General features: G+C 55.7%; 1 protein-coding gene across 1 annotated transcript; it reads right to left on the bottom strand.

The window, feature by feature from the left end:
* Positions 1-14991: 14991 nt before the first annotated feature.
* On the bottom strand, positions 14992-22934 carry SMIM3 (small integral membrane protein 3). Its single transcript, XM_019535240.1, has 2 exons — positions 22523-22934; positions 14992-17381 (listed from the first exon to the last, which is right to left on the bottom strand). Exons 1-2 carry the CDS (start codon positions 22552-22554, stop codon positions 17183-17185), a joined length of 231 nt encoding a protein of 76 aa, XP_019390785.1. The 5' UTR covers positions 22555-22934; the 3' UTR covers positions 14992-17182.
* Positions 22935-24645: the final 1711 nt, after the last annotated feature.

Genomic DNA, 24645 nt, shown 5'->3' with positions numbered 1-24645 from the left:
TGGGCGGGCTCCAGGTGGGTGGCTGTGCCCCAGGCTCTCCTAATGGCTGTCCCCAAGGCCCCGCGCAGACCCCGCCGTGAGAGGTCCCGGCTTCTCGCCAACAGCGCAGAGGGCGCTGGCGGGTCCCGGGATGCCCTCAGACTTCCAGCGGGATCAAAATATTTACCTGGCATTGGCTTCCAGTTAAATATTACTGACACTGAGTCACGGAGGGGATCGGTGGGGAGCAGTGACCTGGCTGCAGGGCCCTTTGGGGGACTTCTTGCCCAGGTCAGGGGTTGCTCATTGGCGTAACACGAAGGTCTTGCAGGGCACGGGAAGGGGAACAAACGGCAATGCTGAGCCTAAAATGCCGGGCCTGGGCTATGAATCGCTAGAGCTCAGGCTAGCACGAGGGTTGGCTGCCTGGGGGACTGCGAGGACTGTGCCCAAGGGGGCAGGTGTACATGGGGGAGTCTGGGGTCGCCCAGAAAGGGGACAAGGGGTGGTGGAGAGGAAGCTTTGGTCTGACCCTGCTCTGGGTGGAGCGGGTGAGAAAGCTCCCGTGAGCGAGGAGCGGGGTGAATGGTGGAAAGCATGGAAAGCTGGCCCCCAGAGTGTTTGCTTTCATCTAATGGACCTCTCCAGGAGCCTGCAGGGACCAAGACAAGCTCCCCCATGTCCATGCTGGCTCCCCCGGAAGAGACAGGAGCACGTGTGAATGTGCTGTGCTGTGGTGTGAGAGGCTGAGCTCTTCCACCTTGCTCAGAAAAGACAATAGCCTCCTTCATTCAGATCCCCAAGGCCAGCAGAGGCTGGGCCGGACGTGCTGGGGGAGAGGGGGGTTAGGGTTATGCAAGCTGGGTTCTCGGAGATAGCACAGGGACGTGTGATGTGAGATCCTGGCTACAGAGAGCCAAGTGCCAGCTGCTCCCATTTCCACCTCCGATGGGGAGGTTACCGCAACAGAGATACCCGAGACTCCCAGGTGCAGATCCTGCTATGCCAGCTTGTGATGGGTATCCTCGTGCTGGTACTCAAACAGGATAAAGGGGAGGACCTGGTAATTATAGGCCTGGCAGCCTGGCATCCATCCTGGGCAGAACAACAGAGCAGTTCAGCCGGGCTGGATCCCCGAAGGGTATTGACTGACCTATCAGCATGGGGCTACACGTGCGTTGAACCAGTTTGGGATGGAAACGCAGCTTCGGTTAATTGAGGCAGCGGTGGCAGTGTCCGGGGGCTGAGGCTTCTACAGGGCACTTGAACGCAGAACCGTGCACAAGCACTGTGGTGCACACCCAGAGCTGTGCACAGTCACTGTGGTGCATACTTAGGCTCTGCACTATCATCGTGGTGCACACTTAGAGCTGCACACAATCACTGTGGTGCATGCTTAGGCTCTGCACTATCATCGTGGTGCACACTTAGAGCTGCACACAATCACTGTGGTGCATGCTTAGGCTCTGCACTATCATCGTGGTGCACACTTAGAGCTGCACACAATCACTGTGGTGCATGCTTAGGCTCTGCACTATCATCGTGGTGCACACTTAGAGCTGCACACAGTCACCGTGGTGCATGCTTAGGGCCCTGCACTATCACTGTGGTGCACACTTAGGCCGGCACGCACACCCTCAAGACCTCCGACTGCTGTGGTCCGGGGGGCCGTGGGCAGGGTGGCGGGGTTTGCTGGGAAGGGGGCTCCTGCCCTCTCTGCTTTACCATTGACCTGGGAGAAAATACAAGAATCCCCACTGCAAGGTTTCAGGTGACCCAGAGCTGGGGGAGCGGGTGCTGAGGACAGGGCACTGATAACGGGTGCAGGTAAAATAAACACGCCTGCAGTGCAGCTGAAAGCAGTCAGACGGCCAGGGACAGAGACTACGGGTCCAAAGGCTTTGGGGACCTCTTGGGCCCCTGGACTTGAGTTTCTAGAGCAGTACGGGGGCCAAAGGGCCCGATGCGATCGCCAGGAGCCACCCAGGAGGAGCGGGAACCCCATGTTCCCCATGCACCTGGCACCCACGTCTCAGCAGAGGTCTCGTTGAACGGGAGGGGAGTTAGAGCCGAAACGCGGCTTAAGCCAGGGCTGACAGTGAGGCTATCTTAACTGTCTGAGTTCAAGGCTGGCTGGCTGGGTGCCGTGCCAGCCCCGCCAGTGCCAGAGCTGCGCGGGGGTTTCCTGAGGGCAGTGCAGCTCGTTGGTTGGTATTGGCCGGTCCTTCTCCCCACCCCGTCCTGTTGATCAAGAGAGGCTCGAGGGTCAGAATCGAAGAAAACGGGGGCTGGACAAGACCTCAGGAGGTCACATCTGGTCCAACCCCCTGCCCAAAGCAGGACCAGCCCCAACTACAGCATCCCAGCCACTTCAGGGGGTGGCAGGGCATCAGATCCAACCAGACCAGTGCTCCCCAATTGTTGCACCCACAGGTTGCCCCCTTGCCCCCCAGCTCTGCTCGGCACAGTGCCCCGAGCCCTCGCCCCCTCCTTCAGCTGCACTGGCGCGCGGCAGAGGCTCTTGGGGCGTTGCTGCTCCGCTCCCACGCAGGGTGCCCTGAGCAGGTTGGGAGAGAGGCCGGCTGCAGCCGCCTTCTTTTCTGCATCCGTGGGAAACACCCCCTTGGACCGTGCAGTCCTTCTTGCTTTGATGCCATGGAAACTAAACCTTCCCACCCACGCAATGGCTGCAGCGTGCTCAGCGGCTTGGCCTTCCAGAGGAGAAGGGGTCCAGGCTGCCTGCTCATCCCGTTCAGCCCCTCCGAGGATGCCGGCTGGGGTCTGTCCCCTGCGAACAGGGTTGGGATAGGAGCATCCCGCAGGCCAAGCAGCAGCTGTGACAGCTCCCAGAGCCCATCACGCCAGCATCTGAGGCCTGACAAACCTCATTGCTCTTCCCGCTGGCTGGCACAGACACGGGCTGCGTTGTGCCCCCACTCTGTGGCCGCGGTCCCCTGTCTGCCACCTCCTTTATCCCTCTTCCAGCACGTCCCCTCGAAGGGAGGGCTCTGTATTTGGCGCTGAGAAGTGAGAGCAGATGGGCTGCCATGGCATCTCCTCGGGGTGCATGTTGCTTGTGACCGGGCAGGACTGAAGGGCACATCCGCACTCCTGCAGCACCCCCGTGCACAGAGAGATGGTGGCAGGAGGGTGCTGCCTAGAAAGCAGCAATGCTTGCTCAGGGCACAGGGCTGGTTCGCTGCCTGGACAGGCCAGATCACAATCCCAAATCTTAGAAAGGAGACCCCACCCCCGTGTTGCCTGGCTAGTTTGTTTGTCAGCCCCTGGAAAACAGTGCGGGGTTAATAGCCAGCCTTGCAAAAATTAGCTGTGCCGCCTTCCCAGAAAGGGGCATGGACTGTTTATAGTGCCTGGTGGCAGGGACCTGAGTGAGGACTGTGTCCTGTTTGGAGACACCCCGGCGCCTGGAGCGATGCCCAGGCAGGAGGAAGAGACAGCGCTGGTTTTGCAAGGTGTCACGGGGATTTATCAGTGAGCCCTGGATCACAGCCACGTGCTAACACCCAGTCACAGCCTGCTGGGGCCATGCGCTATGGGCTGTGAGGCCAGGCGTCAGGGGCAGGAGGCAAAACCAGCCTAAGGGATTCCTTGTAGGGTGAGAGCTCCTAGGAGCCCCACTCGTAGATCTTGACCTCCCTGTGCTCGGAGCTGTACAAACAGGAAATGCTGGATTGGAGCTGGGCTGTTCTCAGTGGTGGCAGATGACAGAAGGAGGAGCAATGGGCACAAGCTGCAGCAAGGGAATTTGAGATTGGATATTAGGAAAAACTTTCTCACTAGGAGGGTGGTGAAGCACTGGAATGGGTTCCTTAGAAAGGTGGTGGATGCTGCATCCTCAGAGGTTTTAAGGCCCGAGTACACAGAGCCTTGGCTGGAATGATGTAGATGGGACTGATCCTGCTTGGAGCAGGGGGTTGGTCTTGATGTGACCTCCTGAGCTCCCTTCAACCCTCATTGTCTATGATTTGATGATGGTTCCTGCCCCCTGGGAAGTCTGTCTAAGTAATTAACCTTGATGCTACAGCTAAGTCATTCAATCTAAAGCCTCGTGCAGACATTCATTTTCTCCCAGGAGAGCCGCTGCTCTCCCAGGAGAAAACACGAGTGTACAGAGTAAAAATGGCCACTCCAGGAGAAAAATAACCTGGGAGCAACCACAGTTAAATCACCCTGGGAGAGTTTCTCCTGGGAGAGTACACGCTGGAAGTAATTAACATTACAGCTCTGGAGAGCCCACTAGGGTGCTAAAGCCAGGCTGCACATCCCTCTCCGGCCCTGCACAGGTGACCTGCTCACCTGTCTGCATTTACTTCCCATTCCTCTTTGGGAAATATTCCCAATCTGTCACAGTGGCATCTACAAGCGCCCACATGAAAACAGCCCAGCCCAAGGAGTCCTCACAGCTCCTTGCCAGGGCAACATGTGCTTATGTGTATAGCTCCCTTTATTCAAAGTCCTTGCCATGTGGGAACCACCCTGGGAAAAACAAACAGCAGCAATAACGTCACCGGCAAACTATGTGAGACTGCCCAGCATGCCACGACGGGGCACCTGCTCCATCACGCTGGGAGGCCCATGGCAGCTGGTTGCGATGCAGCCGCATCACTCCCTTGTGTGCCACTGGTTCCAGACAACCTACAGTATCCTGGCGCCTATTTCAAAACCTCCTCCCTGGAGGTCTGCTCCATGCCGCTGGCAGCAAGAAGCCATTTCACAGGTCGGGGGGGGGGCGGGGCGCTGCATGGGCAGGATGCGGATGTGTATGTAGCCCTTGCCCTTGTTTGCTTTCCAGGCAGAAGCCAGGAAGCCACGTTCCTGTTTTCCTGGCTGCCTCCACGCAAGCTGTTTGGCTACTGCTGTGGTTTGGCAGGAGGTTCCCGGGGGGGCACCTAGGCAGCCTGTCTGGGTGGTTGCAGGGGGCTGCCTGGGGAGAACCTGGAACATGCACACTCTCCGTTCTACCCAGCAGACCACACATGGCTTGCTTCTTCAATCCCCAGCTCCTGGATTCAGGTGATCGTAAAAGAACCGAGCTCCCCTTGAGGAACAAACAAGCTGCTCAACCCCAGAGCCAGGGAGAAAGGTCTGAAAGCACGAGCTGAGCGCCTCTGAAAGCACAGTGGGCGCAGGGCATAGGAAATGTGCCCCAACGCTTAGATCCGTTATAGGTTTTAAGCCAGTTTTATGATGCAGGTGTGGGGACTAACTCTGTGCTGGACACTGGGGTTGGGTTCCCTTCAGATGCAGATGAGCACATGGACATTTCCCTCCCCTTTGGTGAAGCAGAAGTCTTTCCACTACAGCCAGCTTTGAAGCATCTTTAGCAGCTGCCCACGGGTCCTGAGCACAACTCGCTTGTGCCATCTGCAGGCAGCAAAATGTCTTTTCATAAGCGGGATCTAGGAAAAGCAAGGGCACAGGGCGGGTTCCAAGCATCTTCCAGGACCCATGTGTGTTTACACGTGTGCACATGTGAAAATGCACCCCAGCGCTTGGGCAGAGCACGGCTTGCAATTTTGCAAGCACACGCGTGTATGTTTGCACACCCCGGAGGCAACAGAGTTGGGCCAGGCATTGCAACTTTTCTCCCCAGGAGTGATGCATCCAAGCAGCGTGTGATGAACCCGCAGCCCATGGAGCCTCTGAGTCCGCTGCACGATAGAAAAAGAAGGAAAGAATCAGCACTGGGACGCGTACCTTTGCAGCATGGGCTGGTGCCGTATGGCGTTAGGATATCCAGCCATGGGGCTGGACAGCAGCACAGCCTTTCTCATCCCACCCCATCAGTCTGGGATGAATCACAGGAGGAAAACAGGAAATGCTTTGGTTTGCAAGCACTGATGATGCTATGTGGGGAATTTCTCCTTGCACAGGCAGGAAGGAACATGCCGTCCTCGGGCACAGAAAAGACACAGGTGTTGGGGAGGGGACACAATAAGACGGAGAGTCCAGGGGACGGACAGGACAGTAGGTTCCTCCGAGCTCTGCTAGGGAACAGCCAGCCCAGTGGTAGGGGCGTCACTGAGCAGAGGGGGTCAGGAATCTAGTCTAAGTGTCCAGCTTTGCCTTGGGAAATGGAGGAGCCATCGCTGTATTGGTCACCGCAGTCAGGGCAGCCCCAGCCCTGGTTCCCTGAAGGCTCCTGGGGAGTTGTCAGTGCCTGTGTACTGTCTTCCCAGGCCTCGGTGGCTTTGCCAGGCGGAGATGGTGAAGGAAGCGCACGGGGCTGTGCAGTGGGTCACCAGCGAACATGTGGGCCAGAAATAGTCCAGTTAAGAGGGCTAGAAATAGTCCAGTTGAGATCAGAGTGTGTATTTTAGTCGCAGGGTCACTCGGGGGCTGTGGGAGAGAAGCAGCCTCGGGATTCTTCATTCCACCATCTTCCCAAACCAAAGCGCTTGGGCAAAGTCCCCTCCATACTCACAACCCATCCCGCTGTCGGTCACAGCGTGCATGGGTGCTCGGGCTGTGTGCAGAGGATGGGAGGGGATGCCGAGGGGCATGGCACCCCCCAGCCTCCCATCAGTTCTGCACCCCCCCAAGCCCCGCAACCCCCTTGGTCCCATCTCTCCCAGGCCTGGAAGCTCTTCCCAGGCAAAGCAGGCAGCATCGCCAGGGTCTTCACAGCCCCCCACCCTTCCCATGACCAGGCTTCATGGCGCCAGGATGGGCAGGGCAGGAGAAAACAGCTCTGATTGGTTGCCTGGCCTTGCTTGAGAGGCGGGGCAAAGCGGGGAGCCAATCAGAAGAGCTTTTCTTTCTTGAAGTCAAGTTGAGGATGGAGCAGGAGCTTCTTGCATGGTGAACTCCTGGCACTGAGCTTGTCCTAGCCGGGTCCCAGCGCAGGGGACGGGTGGAGCTTGGACGACCTTCTTGTTCGTGTTCCAAGGACGCATGTCCAGGGCCCCGTGTTTACTGGTCCCTCTAGGAAACTGCTTCCTCTTCAGCTGCCCCGAAGCCTGGAGAAGATCTTCTTATTTCTGGATCCCACAGATTTCAGACCCACCACCCCATGCAGCTGAGCCCTTGCACAGAAGCACACGCGGGCAGGCGGTTACATGGCGTGAATGGCATAACGGGTTTTTAGTGCACTTCAATCCGCCACGTGAGCCACAAAGGCGCTTGGCAGGGTGTTGGAAATAAAGTTATTTATATATATATAGAGAGAGAGAGAGAGAGAGAGAGAGAGAGAGAAATATTTTTGCAAAAAAAAGCACATGGAAACACACACCGTGAGTAAGCGGAGCAGCATGTGAGACACGCGGCTTGACCTCACCGCCTGCTTATGTAACTGCTGGGATTCTCCATGAGTCAGAGACTCATCGTGCCCCAGCCGCCGGGCGTGTGACAGCCAGTTCTGCCCACCTCGTGTGTATTTAAATGGACGCGTGTTACGGTACAGTGACGGTCACGCCTGAGCAGCGCTGGGGCTGAGTTTCCATTGCGCCCAGTGCCTCTGCAAGGCCCCGTCTGTGTCATCTCTGCCCAGGAAGGTATCATTCGACAGCACTTGGAGCGACTCGCGCATGCGGTTTCTCCATGAGGTTCCCCTAGCACTAGAAATCCCTTTCTCCTCCTCTGGAGCAGGCCCTTCATTAAGAACGAGAGCAGCATTTGCCTCTCCTAGAGGCTGTTTGTCTAATCAAGACTATGCAAAATAATCATTAGAGCCCTGTGCATGATTAAGACGGCGCTAAAACAGCATGTGTGATATTAGGAAAGCCTGTTTTAATTTTTTTTTTCTGCTAAGCATTGAAGCAAAGCTGCGATGGGTGAATACAGTGCTGTATTTTCACATTCGTATCAGCCATGACTCTGGAGAAGGGGCAGAGTTAAGGTGATTTGGGAGGGTCACCCCTATCTAAGAAGGGTGACTATTATCTCTACCTTGGGGCTTTTCCTTGTCTCGTCAGGTCCTCCAGGGATAATATCTGCACCAGCCTGAAGCCTCAGCTTCAGATCTTGGTTGGGGAATATAAAGGTGGGACGAAACAAACCCAAGTGGCAAAATCTGGTGAACGCTGCCCTGCTCCTTCTTGCTGTTTAGCATGATAATTTCCTGAGAGAAGCAAGCAGGGCAATGGGGCTGTCACTTGGGCTGCGCACCTCCGTGGTGTCTCTGCTCTGCCAGAAATGCAGCTGCGAGGAGCAAGGCAGTAAGGGAGGCTTAAACAACCAGGGAAAAGCACACTGTGGATGTGTGCCAGGCACAGGCCCCCCTCCACCTCCGCCCCACCACGGCCCCACGGTCCTAAACACAGCTATAGGAGGCTGATAGCAGTCCCCTGGAGAGCAGGACAAAAACCAGATCCCTGCGCTCGGTGTGGAGCTTGCAGCCGTGACATGGTAGTGAGGCAAAGCAGCCTGGGGTACGACACGAGGATGGGAGGAGGGAGAGCAGCACGGAGCCTGGTGCTGACGGTAGTGTGGGGAAAACACACAGGAGCCGACTCCTGATAAGCAACTGCTGACGCAAGTACAGGGACTGAAGGATTGCCGGCTTCGTGGAATAACAGAGTTATAGAAAATGAGGGCTGAAGGGACTCAGGAGGTCACGTCTAGTCCAACCCCCTGCTCCAAGCACGACCAGCCCCACCTATATCATCCCAGCCACGGCTCTGTCTACCTAGGTATTAAAAACTGCCAAGGATGGAGAGTCCAGCACCTCTCTGGGTAACCTGTCCCAGTGTTTTACTACCCTCCCAGTGAGAGAGGTTTTCCTAATATCCAACCTCAACTTCCCTTGCTGCAACAGGAGCCCATTGCTCCTTCTGTCACCTGCTACCACGGAGAGCAGCCCAGCTCCATCCTCTTTGGATCTACCCTTCGGGTACTTGAAGGCTGCTATCAAATCCCCCCTCCGTCTTTTCTTCTCCAGGCTAAATAAGCCCGGTCCCTCGGCCTCTCTTCACCAGTCGTGTCCTCCAGCCCCTGAACCAGTTTCATTGCCCTCCACTGGCCTGTCTCCAATGTGTCCACATCCTTTCTATACTGGGGGGCCAAAACTGGACACAGGACTCCAGATGTGGCCTCATCAGTGCACAATAGAGGGGAATAATCTCGTCCTTTGATCTGCTGGCAACGCTTCTACCGATGCAGCCCAGGATGCCGGTCGCCTTCTTGGCAACAAGGGCACACTGCTGGCCCATCTCCATCTTCTGCAGAGCTGCTGCCCAGCCCATCACCCCCAGCCTGTCCCGGTGCAGGGGACTGTCCTGTCCTAAGCACAGGGCTTTGCACTTGTCCTTTGATGAACCTCAGATTTCTTTTGGCCAAATCCTCCAAATTGTCAAGTTCCCTCTGAATCCCATCCCTACCCTCCGGCATATCTACTACTCCCCCCAGCTTGGTGCCATCTGCAACTTGCTGTGGGTGCGCTCTGCCATCTTCCAGGTCATTGATGAAGATATTGAACAAAAACGGCCCCAGGACCGACCCCTGGGGCACTGCACCTGATACCAGCCACCAACTAGACATCGAGCCATTGACCACTGCTCTCTGAGCCTGATGATCCAGCCAATTTTCTATCTGGCTGGATCAACAGTCCTGCCTGGCATCCCCCATCCTAGGCTCAGCCGCTCAGCTACATGTCTCCTGACTTCCTGGAGAACTGGAGGGTCATCTGGCAGGGTCATGTCTGCTCTTCATCCCTCCATGGTCAGGGCCATCGAGGCAGCTACCTCACTCCTGCTTGTGTTGGGCTGAGGCAGGCAGACTCCAGGGAAGCCCTGGCACTGGTGCACGCGTGTACACGTGTGCGAGCTCCAGGTTCATTGCTGGAGCAGTTTTGGTCCACGTGGGACATGGGACAGGGTAGACCATCAGCCTGAGTTCTCGTCAGGAACAGCATGTGAAGGCAGGCCGTGGCGTTGACCTTCGGGACTCATCCAGGGGCCAGGCAGAGGACAACCGAGTCATTCTTGCTGAGAGGAGGCTGAGGAGGAATTTCCAGCCCTCCCCGCTTGGACATTGGGCTAAGCCCTGTCTCATGCTCGAAGAATGCTGCGGCCCATGTGTGCTCCTCTCTTGCATTGCTATTTCCCCTGCGTGGAAGCCCTGTGCTCAGGGATTTACAACCGCTCGCCCAGAAACAGGTGCTCCTGCAAGACTGAAGCTCCCTGCAGCCCCCCTGCCACAGGGGCAAGCCTCCTGCTTTGCAGATCCATGCAGCAAAGGGGGCTGCAAGCCAGGAAAGGGGTTTGCCCATGCCCCACCCCAGGCATGCACAGCCTTGTGAGTCTTAAGCGGCAATGTAGAGACAACTGGCAGAGCAAACTCCCGTGCAGTGCGGCTTTATAGGGAGAATCAGCATGGGGTACTTCGTTCCACTTTGGGCAAGGAAGGGCAGAGCTCTTGGGGGACCCCCAGCCAGGTCTCTTGCCCTTCAGGTCTGGTGTATCAGCTTCTTGCAACACCTCGCAGCAATGAGCTTCTTGCAACACCTCGCAGCAATGAGCTCTGCACACTAATGCTCCACTGGCTACAAAAGAATTGCATCTGGACAGTGTTAAACCTAGGATGTAATAGTTTCAGTTTATGTATCCTAGCTTTAGGGCTGTGAGAGACTGTACAGAATCAATCCTTATCAGCTTTCGCTGCCCTGTTTAATATTTCCTAAATGTCTGTCATGGCCCTGCTTCAAGCACCTCTTTCCTAAGCTGAAAAGCCCAGGCCTGTTTAGTCTCATCTCACTGGACACCCCCTCCATCCCTGATTCAAACCCTGCAAGCAGCAAACCCCAGGGTTTTGTGTTCTCATTCAGCCACATCCAAAATCTGCTCTGAGTACTGGTCTCCGTACCTGGAGCACGATCTGAGACCTCTGCAGGGAAATATGGACCTAAGGCTGCCGGCAAAAAATAGGAGGCTCCCAGGCCCCTGGTCTGCTGCTCTGCAGTGAGGCCACGTTCCTCTCGAAGGGCAGCCACTGCATTTCGGTGCAAAGGGACGTTATTTCTCTGTTCAATAGGAGCCGTTGAGATTTGTGCTTGTCTGGAGAAGGAATTCATTTTGCTGGGGGCTGATTACCAGAGCACCTGCAGCTGCGTCTGCTTTGAACGGGAGCCGCGCCGCTCCTTTGAGAACCGAGCCCGTGGGTCTGCAACGCGGTCCCTGACGGTGCATTTTCTCTGCATCTCTTTTCACGTTTCCTGCCTTTCTCCCCAGCGCCAGGCTGGTTCCCTGACGTAACTCACCCACGCCTTCCAGCCGAAGCAAACATCTGAGCTGCTTCAGACCTGCGCTTGCATTAATTATACATCTGTACGCCTATGCCGAACAAGAGCTAGGCCCGGGGGGGGGCAGACTCACCTGCCCAGTACAACATCACTGACACGCGTGACACAAGTACCAGGACAAGCTCTCCCTGGGTGGGCGCCGACACCAGGAACGTTATTTGCCTCTCGTTGTCCAGGACGAAGTGGCTTCCAGCTCAGCAGGGGCTGGCCACACATCTAAGGAGGTCTGCGCTGCGCGGGTGGACCCGGCTCCAAAACAAACTGAAGGCAATGGGAGTCTTTTTTCCATTAGCTTCAGTGGGCTCCGTATCAAGCCATTATAGTTCAATTAACAGAGAGAGAAGAGCCTGAAGAAAGGAGAGGGTGGGCAACTCTGTCTGGGAGGGCGGGGGGGGGGATGTTTCGAACCCGGCAGGCTCCACAGAGCCTTGATTGACTCCAGCTGTGGGTTTGGAAGGAAGCCCCCAGCCTGATGGGAGGAGACGGGAGGGGAGGGGGGAAGGAAAATGGATGTGGATGAGGACAGGAAAGAATAAGGCTGACGGCAAGCCTGGCCCCCTGCGCAGGGGGGACTTTGCAATGCTCCTCTGCCCAGAAGGATGCAATCCCTTGTCCCTTTTCAGCCTTTGCCTCTGGAAACGGATGTCGTTTCCCACCGTCCCCATGAGCTGTGTCTGCAAAAAAGATAGAGCTGAGCTGTGCTGGCCCTGGGCTTGCACAAAACACACTGACTTTCAGCGCCCTGCTGCTGCCCCTGCCCCTCATCCCTGGCTTGTCGCAGCCCAGCTCCACACACCGCTCTCCCCTGGGCTCCTCCGTCTACCCCCAGGCTCCTATCTTAGCCCCCGTTTGCTCTGCAAATGCACCGCAACCCCGACCAGCTTCCTGCCGGGGAAAGCCGTCCCACCACAAGCTCGCTGCCCGGATCCCAAAGGGAAATAAATGATCCACATCCAAGAACTGAGCCGTACAAACGAGTTGTTTTGCACGCCTGGGCTGTTTTGATAACCTACAGCCCCGTTCTGCCTGGAGAGGCAGGAGGAAGGGGCTCCCAGTCCATCCGCTGCTCTTGAAGGCCTGGGGTCCCCACACAACAGGGGATCGGGCAGCTGCCAGCACCACTGGCAAAGAGCCGGCCGGAGGGGATGGACCTGGTCCACAGGGGAGGTGGAGGCTCCTCCGGGGAGCAGGGTGGAAGGGGTCTCAGCCACAGCACGTTCAGGGAGAGCAAAGCAGGGGCCTAAATATAGGGGCAAGGAAAACGGGAAGCACAGGCCTCTTGGCACTCCCAGCACGGCAGTGGCTGGGTGATGGAAGGCAATGTCGGAGGTGGGGGAAACAGGCCCGCACATTCCCCGGGGACGGCCGTGTGTTTCCTGCCAGCCCGTCCCCTGGAGACATGCGTGCAGCCTGCGTGTGGTCTGGGGATAATCATGCATTTCCTGAGTACACAAGCGTTTCCCAGGCAGGGTGTGCTGCGCTGGGCTCTCTGGGGGCAGATGTGTCTCTGGAGCTCCCCTTCTCCCAGCACTGCGAGTGTCCTCTCCTGTCCTCCTCCCTTGCTTGCTCCGAGGGCCTTATGGCAAAGGGCAAGCAAAACTCAGGAGCATCCAAACCCCAAGCCTCTGGGCTTGGGCTTGCACTTAGGATACCCGCCAAAGGTTTTGGAAACCTCTGAAGCCCCAGGTGCAGGTGGAGGATGTTTGCTGGTAGTAGGGCCACTTATGGTTCTGGACACTTGGATTTGAGAATTAGTTTTGGCTAATTTGGCCTCAGATACAAATTTAAAAAATAAATAATAAAAATGACCTCTCCTGTCCTCCCTTTCCCTGCCCTGGCCCTCCGGATCCAAACCCTGTTAGCTCTTTCCCTAATTGATTCTGCTGATGTTTTCTGGAGGATAATTGTTTCCTCTGCATGGAGAGAATTCAGCTGCCTCCCTCTCGGCTGTAGCTGGGCCCCCATCACCAACTTTCCCTTCTGTGCAGAGCATGGCTTTCCATGCCCCTGCCCAGCCCTGATGGCCCCCAGAGAGGGGCCTACAAGGACCCCCACCCAACAACACCACCATAAAAATGCCATAAAAAGCAGCATCTGCTGCTTAATGCACCAGATCCCCATCCAGATGCATCAGGACCCCATACTCTTTTAGCCCACCCTTCTAACACCTGTTGGCATAAAACCCAGTGGAGGACTGCATGCCCCCAGCCTGTTCCCCCCTGCCCCTGTGCCATCTTAATGGCTGGCACTTACAGGTGCCCTGGGCAGCCCGTGGCGAGTGCCAGACACCGGTTCGCTCAACGGCAGGGCAGCGTCTGCTGGTACCCGGAAAACCAAACCGGGCAGCCTTCCCATGTGTTACCACCCAGAGCTTGCAGCTCGCCTGCCTCCGTCTCCCCCTTCTCCTTGCCCAGGCCACCCCAGAGAACTGTTATCACAAAATAATCCCTCTGGAATGACCACAGATGATCTGGGATTGAGGACATCGCTAGAATAACTCAGCCAAACCCAGCACTACCCGAATAGCTTTGCAATGCAGGAGGCTGGATCCCTTCTCCTTGAGAACACTGCGTCTCTCCAGGGGCACGGGGACCAAGCACCCTGAGAGCTGAGGTCCCAACCTCAATACGGCCTGCTGCCATGCTAATCGAATCGCCATTTGTCTTTGCTGCAGCGGGGTGAGGCCCTTGGTGGCCAGGAGGGGAGAGCTCCAGTATTTCAGCAGCATGGAGCAGAGGAGCTAGCATCAGGGTGCCAGGAGACCCCGACTCCTCCCCCCCCTTCACCTTGCATGGCATTCATGTGGCCAGAGCATGTTGCACTACTGGAAACACCCCCGTCCCAACCTCCCTTCCAGCTGGCTAGGAAACACTGTTCACAACTCACCAATTATGTCACTGAGTCTCCCCAGGTCCTTTGCAGCGCAAGGAACAGGATGCAGTCAGAGATAACAACCTCCTACTATATCTCCATAACATTTCCCCACATCAGAGCCTGACTCAACAGATCCCAGGTTCCTGTGCCCCCACAGCAGCTCATGTTTAATACTCATGATGCAAACAGGACGCTGCAGTGAGCCGCAGAAGCGCTGACAGAAGCCACAAGCACGTTCTACCCATGTCCCAAGCGTGAGAGAATAAAACCCTCCCCTGTACAACAAGAGCAAGTGGTCTTCACACAGCTGCTTCTTCTGCGTTTGCTGGGGTTTTGGTCTCCCTTGTTTGTCGCTATTATCTGCTGCTGCTGTTACCTTTCTACAGCACATCTATCCATGCACCTGGCTGGTGTCATGGGCTGGGAATGAGATGAGATCCTGACCTGAGACAGAACCACACACAGGACAGCAGTTCAGGATAGCCAAGGTGTGCAGATAAAAGTAGTGGTGAAGTCACAGACTCATAGAAAAGGAGGGTGGGAAGGGACCTCAGGGGGTCACATCTAGTCCTGCCCCCTGCTCCAAGCAGGGCCAGCCCCAACTACATCATCCCAGCCAAGGCTTTGTCTACCCAGGTCTTAAAAACCTCCAAAAATAGAGATTTCACAACTCTGGGTAACCTGTTCCAGTGTTTTGCTACCCTTCTAGTGAGAAAGTTTTTTCTTAATATCCAACCTCAACTTCCCTCGCTGCAACTTGAGCCCATTGCTCCTTGCTCTGTCAAAATCAGCATAGGAGGAAGAAATGGGATCTGAAATACTCCAGTTACAAGGCCCCCAGCAATACCCACGGATCAGACAGAACTGAGCAACCCCATACGTGTAGGATAAATTTGAGTTTATTGAGTGCAGCTTGGTCCAAAAACGCAGCTTACTCACAGAGTCTGTTGCCGTCTACGCTATACGTGTATTCGCACTGCATATTCCCTACATGCATTGCCTACAGGCTGCTTTTCCCTTTTTCATGAATTGTGTCTTTCCTGTCCTTCCCAAGATGCAGCCTTGGGGCATTTATATCAAGGTCTGGGTATCAGTGCAAGGCTAATGCCAGCAACTCCAAAGCACAGCTTAGGTGATGTGTGTGCAAGCTTCCCAAGTGCTGCTTTACTAGGTCCAGCACCCAACCACAAGGACCACAGCAGAGCTCAGCTGAGCCTTGCCTTACCCCAGCCCTTTCTGCCCTGCTCCCACGTAGCACCCAGACTCGGCCCAGTGCTCTTGTCCTTTCCACAGCAGCAGATGCAGATGGTAGCATCCAAATCCCAGGTTTTCTGCTGTGTAGAAATACCCCCTGATCACTAGGCTGACAGCACCAAACCCATTGCAGCTGTGCTGGAAAGGGGATGTAGCCAGGCCCTGCCACAGGAGAAAGGGGAGCACATTGCAGTGCTAATCCACGCACCCTTCAGCCCTCTCATTCCTGCCTGCCTGGTTCAGAAAGGCTTTGACAGGTCTCAGGACCCATTAGAGAGGAGGCAAGAAGAAGACGAGTCCTAGCTTTGCATCAGCAGCCTGTATCCAGTGTCTTTAAGTCCAGACCCATCACTGAGTATCGAGAGACCCCCACCTCCTGGGTATCCCTCGTCCCAGCCTCCTCTTTCTCCACTTGCAGTATCCTCTTAACTATGTCCTCACTGTCCTGCGGCAGCTGGCAGCAGAAGCAACTACTTGGGGCCTGTCTGGCTTATACCTGTTCATGGTATACAGGGTCTTTGACCAACAGATACCAGATCTGAAACCAGGATGGGCTGATGGAGACTCGAAGTTTTCATCCTTCTGCGATGGGGGAGGAGCCCACGTGTGGGCAGTCCTGTTCCCAGCTCCCCGGGGACCACCAAAATGCCATCACAACTTAGTGGCCATCTCTGCAGAGGGGTCAGGGGATGCATGGACTGAGTGGACAGAGCAGGATTCCCAGTCCCATAGAGGCAAGGTCCCTCTTGGACTGGGGGAAGGCGCTTTGGGTTAACAAACAGATCCAGGCTCTGTGCAGCTCCCCCATGCACTGACCCATCCTTCCACAGAGATGCCAACCTCTCCCTTGCCTTTAAAAAATACACTAGGGCAGCATAACAAGGCCCATAAGTGAGGCAATAGGAGCTGCCAGGAGACAAGGCTTTGTCACAAGAGCCTCCCACCAAAGGGCTGTTAAGATCCATCAGCTGAAACCAAACACTCCAACACTTTTCCTTTACAAGGACAAGATATTTCTGTCCTAAAACCAGCCTGACACCAGCTATGTTTCTGCAGCACAGCTGGGCAACACGTGTCCTGGGTAAATGGTGCTAATACAACAGCCTCAGAGCTTTGCAGAACTGGAAGAAAAAGCTTGAGACCTTCCTTACAGTGGACCCAACAAGCACGACTCCCCTGAATACATCCCTTTGGCCAAACCCCATTTCCCCTCTTGGTTTCTTTCCAGGCTTGGCCTAATTTGGTTTGGAGAAATTTGAGGCATGCTGATGGGATCACCCAGCCATGAGGAGCCAGGCCTCACAGCAAAGGAGAGTGGCACGGAGCGGATTCTTGGAGCCAGTCTCGTATTCAAAGTGAGCCCGTCTGGAACCCATTTGTACAGCTCTGTTCCTGGAAGTCAAGCATTCCCCATTGGGCTCAGGGCTTCACAGCTCTGTTGGCTCTGATGAGCTTGCTGGGCGAATGCCAAGCAGCCATTGTGAGAGGAGTGTGTGAGACGAAGCCCGAACACGAATGCTCTGCGCCATGTGAAGGGAGATGCTCTATGGATGCCTCCCCCTTGCAGGCTCCAGAAACAGCTCCGTGCCTGGGCGTTACACATGACGGACACGCTCTCTAGGCTGCATCGTGGTGACTAACGTAGTTCTGGTCCCATGAGCACAGCCCTGTGTGTCCCTGGCATGGCTTGGCTGTTCCTCCAGTCCCCATCGCTCCCTGGTGCTCCCTGTTGGAGCCAGCCTGGTGAACCATCTCCCTTCCTCCATGGACCTATCCAGCATGGCCCGAGGGAGGCTGCCCCTGCCCGGGGCTCTGTTCTCACACCGCCCCGTTGCGTATTGGGTGAGTCCGCACCCTGTAGATGATGACAGCTGTGGCCGGGCACAGGACCAGGGACATCATGATGATGATGGTGGCCAGGATGATCAGGACGATGGCCCAGATGTCCAGGATGTGTTTGGGGATGCCCACGGCGGTGTCAGAGCCATTCAGTTCTTCCATCCTCCCCCTCTCCTTGCTGCAACAGAGAGAGGGAAAGTTAGTGACAATGCAGGGCACAAAGCAGCGTGGCTCCAAAATCATCCGAGGGCTCCACGCAGAGCTGCAGCGCCCTGTATGCCAGGGCCACTCTGCAGAGTCCCAACCCCAAATCACCTTATCCCACCTCTCTCAGCCCTTCCCCTCTCCATCTTCCTTATTCCAGCTTACCACCTTCACATCATTCCTCCCTGTCGGTCCCTTATCTTCCCCCATCCCTGGCGATGGAGTCGTTAGCTATATTTCCCCCCTTTTAGGGATTCACAAGCTTTGTCTTCGTGGCCCTCTCAGCCTTTCCAAACCTACCCCGAAATAAAAACTGCCTTGTGGTGGTTTTGCACATTCTATTAACATCTCAGCCCCTTCTCTGCTGTGTGCTCTGCTGTCATGATCACCTCTAGTAAGACGAAAGAGCAGTTATTAACAGGATAAATGAGCTTTGGGGGGTGATTTTTAAAGCCCAACCCCCTTGTCAAGAGCTGCTTGCTGCTGCTAGTCTACACAGTCTTTTAGTTTTTTTATCTTAAATTTAAACTTTTGGAAACACACAATCCTCCTTGGTACGCTCCTTGGGGTGTACTTCATTGGTGAACACCTACATTTTGCAAGGGGCTGCAATTCTCTGCAAGGAAGAGGTGGCAAAACCTTCAGCTCACACACTCAGAATTTCCAGTGCAGAAAAAGCTGAGGCTGGCACACACAGAAAGGAGCTGGGATCCAGAAGTGCTGCCTCCATCACTGCCACTGATTCATGCTGAATAAGCCAGTGACTTGACATACATATACACTCACATTTACAGTCTGCAAAGCGGCCCTTGCCAAGCTGCTGTGCAGAGACTCAGCATCTGTGAAGTGCTTGGAAAAGCTCATAAAAATGCTCTTAATTTATTATGTGACCTGACAAGGTCAGAGCCCAGTCATTCCAGCCGGCTGCGCAGCAATGGGCAAGTGCCCAGGAGGAGAAGTCTAAAGCAAGCGAAGAAATCCAGGTTTGATTTCCAGGAAGGGAGTGAGTTAAGGACCCTACAAGAGTGAGACACCTGGATCCCACTGGATTTCAATGATTTTTGGGCTCTATAAGCAATTTGGGAAATCCCAGCCTCAAAGCTCCTGGCTCAGGCTGCCGGCACTGGCGCCTGTGTTCACTGAGGATTTCCCCGGGATCTCTGGCGTTAGGGATGGGACCAGCCAACGCCTTTTCTCTGGGCTGTTTCCTTGCTCCTTCAGTGGGTTCTGGCAACACCGGGATGCGGGATTCATGCTGTGGCATCTTCCAGTGGATTCGGGTGCCTGCAGGCATCTCTCCTCCCTGGTTTCCTGAGTCACGGGCTTACTAGTTTAATAAACAGCAACACTTTGAATGACATCATCACACAGGACTCCACGCTTTGATCCCTCTGGCCTTTCATGCGTGCCCACACTGCTCGGTTCATCTTTTCCCCTCAACTCTAGGGTGTGAGTTGTCAGAGCTGTCAAGCTCTCAGCTTGTCAGAGTTGAGCTCCGGACCCTGCTCTTATCCTGTTTGCAGCAGATTAGTAAACTTGGATGTTATCTGTGAAAATAAGATGCACCATCACTCCTACACGTCTCACTGGATGCTGATGCCTGCACGTTGCAACAGCCCTGGCAAATGCTGAAAGCAGAAATACATCAGGCAAACCTCACACCACTGCTAGAGGTGGCTAAGGAGAGCGACTGAGGTCCTCCAAATGGGTTTAGCATCTATTACCCAGACTAAACTGATGCAGGATCCTTAATGCAGAGAGTGGGTGTCAGGGACCCCACAAAGGAGCTTGGAGCTCCCCAGAGTTGCTAGATCAAGTGAGCAAATCTGCCCATAAGAGGCAGAGCAGTGCTATTGTGCCCATTTGACAGATGGGCAGCTGAGGCAAGTATCATAGTACTTAGGGACCTAAACAGATCACCAGGTCTGACACCCTGCCCCGGGCAGGAACGGGTGCCGGGATCATATCTCCTCAGCCAAGTATCTGTCCAAGTGAGTTGCCCAAGATCCCCTGGGAAGTCTGCAGCAGAGCAGGGAACTGAACCTGGGCTTCTCACCACTGCAACCTTGCTCTGGGCAAGAAGTGTGGCTGCAATACCTGGAGGTAGATCCTGGCTGGTTGGCATCCAGCTGGCTCAAGGAACCATGCCCTGAAGAGGCAGGGCCAGGAACTCCAGCAAGGCAGGTGTACAGCCTACTCTGAGGTCTGCTCCATCCTGCCACAGCTGTGCGGCTGCCTGAGCTAGCTAGAGGGAGCTTGCTCAAGTACCCCCACAGGTGCTGCAATCACATCTCAGACTGCAGGGCAGACGGGGCCTGAGAGGAGGCTGGGCAAGGGGGGCATTCAAAGGAGAGCCAGGAGCAGCTTGGGGATTGCACAGCATGTTAAAATGGTGCGGGGCTCACTGCAGAGTCACTGATGCCCCATCACTGCCCATCTGCTCCCTCTTACCAACGGGAGAAGTTGCCTAGGTTAGCTTCTATATACCACGGGGTAGGAAAGGACAGAGGGACAGTGACCTTGCAGCAGCCGCTCCATGGCAAAGTCCCTGCAGCTGCAATGGCCATAGGCTTTGTGCGCCCAGAACAAACCATGCCGGAGACCTGCTGGGAGAGGGAGTACGGAGCGAAGCAGGACTTGGTCTTTCTGCAGAACGAGGAAGGGCCCTGCCTTTCTCAGCGCCCCGCAGACGGGTGAGCGGGGCTGGATCCCCTCCAGGCACACCCACACCTGTGGCTGAAAGCCATGCCTGGGAGGGAGAACCAGCCACAACCAGGTACGAGTGACATGCTCCCACGTCATCGCAGGACCAAGCGAGGCTCCCGATATCACCGGCAGGCCCGGGCATGTTTCAGGGCAGGAATTCCCCAGCAGGCTGACACGGAAAGTGTGAGTGGCCTTTGGAGCCTCTCATGCCCGGAGCCAGGGGTGATGGGGGCCCTACAACGCATGCTGGCAGAAGCAGCCCTGCGGGCAGAACCCACGTCTGGGCGAGACACGAGAAGGATCTCTCCGTGGTGGGTCCAGCTGGCTTAGCACAGCCAGCAGCTCCCACATTCAGGGCTCAAGAGGTCAAGCCTCCAGGGCTCTGGAGGTAAGCGTTGCAATCTCGGCTCATGCCAGGTAGAGCGCTAATTAACAGGCTTGATGCCAGCACCAATGCAGCTCTGGTTTCGATGCATTATCCCTCCGGGCGCTGCTGGGGGGCCTGTCCCTGGGATGCTCAGGAGCCTTGATGTCAGGTTCCCAGCTTGTTCCCAACAAAGGAAATCCAGGCTTGTGGCCAGAATGGGGCACGAAGAAGATCCTGGCTCCGGCCAGCCCCTTGCTTTCCTGGGCTCCCATCATTTGATGTGTCAGCAAGGAGGAAGCTGCCAGCATGTAGCAACAGCTGGCATGGATGCCACGGGTTGCAACGGTTACAGCTTTAAATGCTCAAGCCTCAGCATCTTCCTCTTTTTCCTCCCACCCAGTGACCAGATCCCACTTCTGCACTGGCAGGCGCGGGCGCACCAGGGAATCCTCCATCCCTGGAGAAAAGCCTGCAGGGCACCCTGCCTCAGCCTGCCCTGCCCTGCCCTGCCCCACAGGTCAGCAATCACCCAGGTGAAGCTGGAAGGGGCTGAAATACAGGTTTGGTGCATCTGAGGAACCGGCCAGCCCCTGCTGCTCCGTGGGGCACCTGCACACAGCCTGCTCCAGTACGCAATGCCTCTGGTCCTAAAACGCAGCTTGGCCATGACTTCAAGGTGCACCCACCTCTGAGTCCTTGAGCAAAGTTTCCCTCGCCCCCGATAACACCCAGGACTGCTGGCTGAACCTTGGAGCTGGTGCACAAGTGCATGCATGGGACACACCTCAGGCATGTGCCAAGATTTTTCTACCCAGAGAGGCTGCTTTTTCCATGCTTCCCTTTCCTGAGAAGGCTGTGGTTTGGTGACACAACTCTGACAAGGCCTGCCTGTCTCACACCTCTGCAGTCATGCTCCCTGCCCCAGCCCTAAGCCACCACAAAGCAGTCTATTCTCCCGTCATTTCTGCTCTCAGCGGGACCCGACGTTCCCGATAAGGCTTGTCTCTGTAACCGCCCTGGACATGGCTGGCTGCACAGTAGCAAGACAACTTCTCTCCCTTTCTTTTCCATCTTTTCAACTCCAAACGTCACCGCTGAATCTCCCTTTTCCATCACATCTAAATGTGGATGCACACACCGCCATGCCGCAGTCTGGGTTCTGCTCTACAAAGAGCACAAAGGATGATGCTGGGGGGCGTAGAGGAGGGGAGAGGAGTCTCCAAGTGACCTGTGCATACCCAGTTTCACTGCTGGTTGCTCAAAGAGCGGACAGACACGTAGCCGCCAGGTGCTAATTGCCAGTCATTTGTCTGCCCCGCTCTGTTGCACACCAGGGATAGCAAGGAGAGCCCCAAATACCAGTCCCAAATGGTAGCCACCCCACACCAACCCTACTAGGGAAACAGAGCTGCATGCTCTAGGAAGCTGTGGGAAACACACCTACCCCCAAGAGACCAAAGACTTGATCCTGGTCCCGCTTTGGCTGGCAGGAATGAAGACTCTCCCCAGTGAAATCAGTGCTGTTAGGGCAGCAAGTGCCCAGGACCCGCTAATCCAGAGCTGCCTGTTCCTTCACTTTTCAACATTCAGCTGCAAGGGTCTTTCAGGGACGGATTGGGAATACATTATTCCCTGTCCCTGATGCCTGGGGGTCTGACCTGGGAATAGGTAGCTGGGCAGCGTGGAAGGGCCACGACAAGCCCCTGCTGCTTTTCACATCAGAAAAAGGGAGAAGAGCCAGAAAAGGGACAATAAGTGAAGCAAAATCAAAAGAAGCTGAGAAATGGGGAAGAAATGGAAAGAAGGAAACACAGAGTCACAGGCAGCCCCACTCTGTGAGTGGCTGAAACCATGAGCCACGGCACGTATCTAGGCATTCGGGAGTCCGCACTTTCTCTTTCAAGCCTAAGACTCCCCCCCCAAGGCAGAACTTTTTTCCCCCACAAGGACTTGGTCGGGCCGAAACAGTGAAACAAAGCAGCGTTCAAGGCAGGTCCCCCTGCGCCGGGGAGGGGGGAATGGAAACTCGCATCCAAACCCACCTTTGCCCCAAGACAGCCTGTCGGAAGAGCATGCCACTGCTCTGCCTGTGAAGCCAGCGCTTCGGAGTTACCTGCCACAGTCCCGAGGGCTGATCCGAAGCTGATGCAAGATCCAGGGACTTCCTAGGAAGGAAAGAGCGGAGGAGAGTGGCTGTCCAGGCTGAGGGCAGACAACTTGCTGAGCGGTGCTGAAGTCGCAGCACGCTGGCTTACAGTCCTGTGCGGAGGAGAGGGAGGTTGGACCAGCCCTTCTAACTCCACCCTTCTGCCTGCGAGCTGTGTAGCTCTGTGTCTGTGCGTGTTTGTGTTTTCTTTGGCGAGCAAGCCGCCATCCGCAGTGCTGTGCTTCTCTTTCCGAGACCCAGCCCCCCAGGGAGAAGGAACATGCAGGCGTGTTGCATTGCAGCTGCCTGGTTCGCTCCCAAGTTTGCCCCAGTTGGGTCCCGCACCACGCATTGGCCATGGCGAGGGGGAAGAGCGCCAGGCCAGGCAGGGGGGTGCCGCCGCATTCAGGGCTGGGGCAAAACCCAGGACTGTCAGGGCTAAGGGGGCAAATGGAGCAAGTGAGACAAAGCAACCCAGGGTGGAAAAGCCACAGATGCCCCACACTGGGAGTCCTTTGCTTTCCTTTGCCAATGTAAAATAAAAGGAGCCCTTGAGAGCAGCGCACCCACCCAAGAGAGGGCTGGACCCATCCCGTGGCTTTTCCCAGTGGAGATGACACCTGGGAACCACCTCCTATGCCAGGAGCAGCGCGGCCACGTCTATGAGCACCTCGAGCAGGACGGTTCACACAGCCCGGTGACGGTGCCCCTTAGCCCATCCCCATACCAGTGAGCCCAGCCGTGGCGCTGTGTGGATGTGGCTTCTGGTATGGGACACTTCTGCCATGCGGGCAGGCTGCCAGCTGAGCCTCGTGGTCAGAAATCAGGACTCGGCCCCCTCTGCTTCCCAGAACCGTGACACTGGAGGAATTAAAGGATGACATTGGGGTCTTTCTTCTTTGCTGTCTACTTCCTGAACCTTAAATCTTGTTCAAATTGATCCCCTTTTTTTTTTCTGACCTCCTGCTGCCGGGCTGGTAGGAGGTCTGACGTCCTGCAAGGCCAGCCTGAGCGGCCCCAGGGCTGGCAGCGCTCGAACAGCCGCCACAACGCGCAGTGCTCCGGGGCCTCTTTGTTTTACTAAGATTTGATGGAAGGCCTCTCCGAGGAGGCCGGAGATCTGGACAGATTGTACCGAGAGGCCTGTTTTCCTCCCAGTGGAATATTCCACGGATGCCGGGCAAGTCTTCTCGGAATATTTAAATGCACTGGCTGACGCAAAGGCCCGGGAAAGAGAACAGCGACTTCCTCCAACCTCAGCAAAACAGAGGAGCCGGCATCTATTTTTTGCAGCCATCCCCACCTCCAGCTAAGCCACGAGGCATCGGGGCAGGATAGCAGCCTACAACAGTGAGAGCTTGCAGGCTGCAAGGAGGGAGAGGAGTTCATCAAGGTGGTCCATGGAGAAATAAGCAGGGCCAACAGGATGTAGTGAAGCAAGGGAAAATTTTGCGATCTGGGAAAGGCGTTCTGGGGCACGAATAAAATTAGGACCTTGCTGTATGCAAAATGGGGAACAAATCTGCCTCCACAGGGGCCGGAGCCACTTCATGAGGCTGTCCCATCTCTGGCACCTCAGGCCCAGATGTCACAGAAGCCAGCAAGGGTTAAAGGAAAGGTGCATTTTACTGCCATCGCATTTAGAAGGAGCAGAGAGCAGAATTCAGCGGACGTGCTGCCAGCCTTACTGCTCCATCCATCCTGAATACTGCCCCACAGGGAGCTGAAGGGCCTAGCAAATTGCAGCTGTTTGATTCACATGAAAATCCTTTTTGTTCTTTAAATGCATCTGGCGTCTGCTTGCAGAAAGTAAATGCTCCAGGCCAAACCCAGTGCTGGTGGAAGCAGGTGTTTTAGTCTCTCCTGTTCCAAAGAGGTTCTTTGGAGCACCACAAACCCCAGCCTTCGTATCTGAGAACCTCCTTGCAGCGCATTTGGCCCCTTCCAGGAGCATCACGTGCGGTTTGTTCTCTCATCTTCTCCTCCGCCTGGTCACTAAACGGTTTGGCTGAGTTGTGG

The sequence above is a fragment of the Crocodylus porosus genome, unplaced genomic scaffold (assembly GCF_001723895.1).
Source record: "Crocodylus porosus isolate Cpor-Errol unplaced genomic scaffold, CroPor_comp1, whole genome shotgun sequence".
In the NCBI taxonomy this organism is placed as follows: Eukaryota; Metazoa; Chordata; order Crocodylia; family Crocodylidae; genus Crocodylus; species Crocodylus porosus.
Note: the sequence above shows the minus strand (reverse complement) of the source record. Positions and strands in the feature narration are given on the sequence as shown.